Raw genomic sequence first — 5,133 nt, 5'->3', positions numbered from 1 at the left:
CGATTAAAAGTTATCTAAGACTTATAACTTATGACGTATGATCACCCAATTGACAATTTTTATCGTTTAAATTTTTAACCACGATTACTTAATAATTATTATCTTTTTTTTTTCTACTAATGTAAATATTATACAAAATTATTTTTTCGAGACGAAAACGGCAATTTATTCATCGCTTCGACGAGTTTCACTCATGCCGCGTAGCCGCGTAGGTCACACTGGTCTTGTCTACCATGCGTTATCAGCCGCTCGGACGTCGGACCGAAACAATAACAATATTATCATGATAATTTAACTGTTGAGCGAACCGAAGGGCCGTAGATAATATTAGTAGTAGGTAAATAATAGAATAATATACAATATATTATAGACTTCGCTACTTTGGAGTAGGTATCGAGTTGTTGTTGTGGACGTCCGCCACGATCGCCGAAGCGCCGACACTCGAGACTCGGCAGTTCGACGTTCCACGTCCGCGATCAGCAGTCGTCAAATTCGTTCGTCTCGTACTCGTCGTTTGCCTTTCTGGTTCTAGTCATCCTAGACTAGAATTAAGAGCACCAACGTAGTTTCGTTGTGTCGTACAAATCGTCCGATCCTGATCATGGCGAAGAAATTACTGGGTTTGACCGCTGGACTCGCCAAGTCCACTGCCTTGGCTCGTAATCGCAATTGTAAGTCTACAACAAGGTGTCATATAACGTTTAAAATCGATTTCACTCGTTGTAACTCGTAGTTTATTATTTATTATTAAATTGCATTGTAATCGGTCTCACAAATTAACCAATTGATCACAAGTATAGGTTTGCCAAATGTATTTGTTTGGTTTATATTTCCAATGCATCCAATTTGTATTATAGCTATGGTGTTGAGGTTATTTTTACAAAAATATTGTTTTGCACATAATAATAAAGCAAGTTACAGATCAGTTACGCTGTTCAGTGGATGTATGAATTAAAGTAAAATCATACTTCTTGTTAGATATTCATTGTAATCTACTTATTACACTACCTTTACTAACATGAAACGTTTGATGTTATCCTTTATATAATATGATTTGCCGTTTACGTTGATAATTATAATAAAAAATATTTTTAAACTAAAACAAAAATTATCAGAATTTCACATTAATTATTTTTTTGAATATTTTGGATTTATAGGTTATAATATTATTATAAATACTATTTTAATTTATAGAATAAAGACAAATTATTATCAACTTCAATTAATTCACTTCAAAGATTAATTTAAAATAATTAATTTGTACATATAAATTTAACATTATTTTGGTGATGTATAGATTTTAAGAACGTTGTAAGTATTATAATGATAGTTTTAAGTTTAGAAAATAACTATTGTTTTGGTTATAAATCCCGGAAATTAATTTCTATGTAATATGTAAATGGTTATCAAAGTTACAAAGTGTACATTATTGCTTCACCAAGAGAAGAAAAAAAAATAGGTCACAAATTATTATTTTACTAATGATATAGATAATTAGTATTTATATACACTTGAATTGATCTAGCTTACATTATCTGTTAGTATAATCACATAATCACTGTAATAGTTAAGTTATAAGTAATATGTACTTTATATTCTACTATTTATTAATTATTAACTACTTAATAGCCAATAATAGTGCAGACAATTTTGAAAAATATTCATAGAAAAAAAAGTATTTCTCCAAAAAAAATAACAATAACTGATCATATGAAATTTATGTTTAAAAAGACAAAAATAATCAGAATTTGTATGTAACACGACAAATTAAAACAATGTATAGGTACTGTACAAAATACAAATCACGAAAGTACTACAAAATTAAAACCTTATAAATACAATTAATTAGTATGTACCTATATAATTTAATTTTCATATTATATTTTAGATGCCACAGCTTCAACAAGAATCTTGGCAAAAAATCCTATTGTTGAAATGGATGGTGATGAAATGACTAGAATTATGTGGGAAAAAATAAAAGAAACACTCATTTTTCCTTATATCAAAGTTTGTTTTACAATAATTATCATAAAGAATTTTTCTGTTTTTGGCTATATCAATTTTTTGTAATTCATTTTAACTCCTAGTTAGATTGTTTGTACTACGATCTTGGTCTACCCCATAGAGATGCAACTGATGATCAAGTAACTATAGATGCTGCAGAAGCTACATTAAAATATAATGTGGGCATTAAATGTGCAACAATTACACCGGACGAAGCTCGTGTTGAAGGTATAAAATTGCTTTATATTCTAATTACATTTGAGATTACTGTTAATTAATTAATTACTTGTATTTTATAGAATTTAAATTGAAAAAAATGTGGCTCAGTCCTAATGGTACAATACGTAATATTCTTGGTGGAACAGTGTTTAGAGAACCAATTATATGTAAATCTATTCCTAGGCTGGTCCCTGGTTGGACCAAACCTATTGTTATTGGCAGGCATGCACATGGTGATCAATACAAAGCTACTGATTACTTAGTTACTAGGCCTGGCCAAGTCAGTAATTACTAATTACTAATTTGAATTATTTGCTATCTTCTAATATACAATAAATGTTGTCTTATCCTAATAATAATAAACCAATTATAAAAGTATAGTATGTGGTCGGCAATACATTTTTTTAATTTTTATGATTTTACATGAAATTATTAATTAATAAAATAATACTATTATGGCTATAGATTTAAAAAGAAAAATGTAATTCATTTTTATTAATAACTTTAGATTCTGTAATTAAAAATATTCTTTACAAAAACATTTAAAAAAAGTTGATTATAATGTTAAATATTATACTTTATTTGTTTTAGTAACTTACTGTAATACACCACAAATGATTCTATTAGTTAAACTAATGTTATCTATAATTAGGCTTGCCATTCGTCCCGGTTTTAATGGCATGCCCCAGTGTCCTGGTCAATTAATAAGTTTGTCCCGTGTAATAGAAGCTGAGTGCTTTAGTATTATTTTATAACAAAATATAGAATAATGTTGTACAGCTGTACTATTTTATTATCTTATATTATGTTATTTTTAAAAAATGGGTTATACAATATTAAGTTTGGTAATTTCAAAATTTAGCCACTTTGTCTATATCATTGATTTTATAACATGAACACAGATATAAAAATAAAATGTGTATCATTAGAAGGTATAAAGATGAAATTTATAAATTGGTAATAATAAATGATACAATAATCATAATGATACAAATACAAACCATTGATAGACCACATGCTATACTCTTATTTTTAGATAATACATAAAACAGTAGCAGATTGTATATTGGTAGATAGCCAAATTAATTTTTGTAAGATACATAAATAATAATCATAATTATTTTCAATTTTGTATCTAGTTGGAATTAGTTTTTACTGATCACAAAGGGCAAGTAGAAAAGCTTAAAGTATTTGATTTTAAATCTACTGGTGTAGCGATGGCCATGTATAATTTGGATGATTCAATAGCATCATTTGCTCACTCCAGTTTTCAAGTTTGTTTAAATAAATTATACCTTTATTTTATCAATTATTTCATAATAATTATTCATTATTAGTATTATAAAATGTTTGTAAAAAGGTGGCTTTGTCAAAAAAATGGCCGCTTTATTTATCTACAAAAAATACTATCCTTAAAAAATATGATGGAAGATTCAAAGACATTTTTCAAGAGATTTTTGAAAAGTATGATACAACTTTTATTTTTGAATGATTGAACTATTATTTAACTATTTTATCTTTAGGAACTACAAGTCTCAATTTGAAGCAGCTAAGATTTGGTATGAACATCGGTTGATTGATGACATGGTTGCACAAGCATTAAAAGGAGATGGTGGTTTTGTATGGGCTTGTAAAAATTATGATGGAGACGTCATGTCCGATATTATTGCTCAGGGATATGGTTGGTGACAACAACACTCTTGATAATTTGATTTTAATTGATTTACTATCATAATTTATTTTTAGGCTCCTTGGGCCTTATGACATCAGTTCTCGTATGTCCTGATGGTAAGACATTAGAATCTGAAGCTGCTCATGGAACAGTCACCAGACATTACAGGTTAATATATATCTGTTGAATATGATTCAATATATGTATATTTACAAATATAATATTATTTTCAGACAACACCAACAAGGAAAACTAACATCAACAAATCCAATCGCTTCAATTTATGCTTGGACTCGTGGTCTTAAGCACAGGGCAATGCTTGATAACACTCCTGAACTTACCAAGTATATTTCTTAAGGATAAGTTTTCTTAACATAGCGATTAATACTATACTATTATATCATATAGATTTTGTGATACATTGGAAGAAGCTTGTGTAGGAAGTGTTGATGCCGGCCATATGACTAAAGATCTTGCAGCTTGTATACATGGCTTAAAAAATGTTAAAGAAGGAATGTACTTAAATACCAATGAGTATTTGGATAGTGTGAAAGAACATTTGGACATTAAATTGAAACCGTAAGGATAAAAAATAGACAGAAAATACAAGTTAATATTTATTTAATTATTACAATATATTTAGAGCATTCATTTAGAATTAAATTTAAAACATTGATATTGATAATACGTGCACCTTAAATAATTGCATTTGTTTGAAATTGAATATTTTTTATTTTAATAATAAATCATTACAATCTTCTAAAATTCACTTTTTAACCCCATGATTTGTTCCTGTATACAGGGATACAAAAAAACTGTTTGCATCAATTGGTGCAGTTTGACAAGTCTGACCTTTCGCTGCAATTACAATTTATCATTATTCTATTATACATACTTTTTATACTTAATTTATTATCTATTTGAATAAGATGACATTTATATTTTAATAATTGCACTTTTATGATCAAATTTGCACACAATAAATCAAAATTGATAATTCATATCTTATTTTATTTCCAACATTGCATTTGAATTTTTATATTATCTGTTATGATATATATTATATTGTGCTTTCCTATAACTAAACCATGCGTCATCACTTACATATTATTTTTATGGTATTTATAAACTACCTACATTTGTAAAAAACAAATTAATATATTGCAATATATAATGTATATCTTTATGTTTTATTATAAATATTTATTCACATTTAACAGCTAAAATTAGTGAAGTAT

General features: G+C 27.5%; 1 protein-coding gene across 1 annotated transcript; it reads left to right on the top strand.

Annotated features, from left to right (window-relative positions):
* Positions 1-290: 290 nt before the first annotated feature.
* Positions 291-4,896, top strand: LOC132920926 (isocitrate dehydrogenase [NADP] cytoplasmic-like). The gene is made up of 11 exons (XM_060983668.1): positions 291-671; positions 1,889-2,007; positions 2,088-2,232; positions 2,304-2,503; positions 3,363-3,497; positions 3,584-3,687; positions 3,747-3,904; positions 3,970-4,063; positions 4,129-4,239; positions 4,304-4,474; positions 4,698-4,896. The coding sequence occupies exons 1-11, from the start codon at positions 602-604 to the stop codon at positions 4,735-4,737; spliced, it is 1,347 nt and encodes a 448-aa protein (XP_060839651.1). The 5' UTR covers positions 291-601; the 3' UTR covers positions 4,738-4,896.
* Positions 4,897-5,133: the final 237 nt, after the last annotated feature.

The sequence above is a fragment of the Rhopalosiphum padi genome, chromosome 2, assembly GCF_020882245.1.
Source record: "Rhopalosiphum padi isolate XX-2018 chromosome 2, ASM2088224v1, whole genome shotgun sequence".
Classification (NCBI taxonomy): Eukaryota; Metazoa; Arthropoda; class Insecta; order Hemiptera; family Aphididae; genus Rhopalosiphum; species Rhopalosiphum padi.
The sequence above is the reverse complement of the archived record's forward strand: the minus strand, read 5'-3'. Positions and strand labels throughout refer to the sequence as shown.

What these genes read in the sequence shown, in the direction of transcription:
- LOC132920926 (XM_060983668.1), top strand. Translation starts at nt 602, where the DNA reads ATGGCGAAGAAATTACTGGGTTTGACCGCTGGACTCGCCAAGTCCACT. An exon ending in TAGTTACTAGGCCTGGCCAA is followed by an intron (nt 2,504 to 3,362) that starts GTCAGTAATTAC and finishes TTTTGTATCTAG; the next exon opens with TTGGAATTAGTTTTTACTGA. An exon ending in TTGGACATTAAATTGAAACC is followed by an intron (nt 4,475 to 4,697) that starts GTAAGGATAAAA and finishes TCCTGTATACAG; the next exon opens with GGATACAAAAAAACTGTTTG.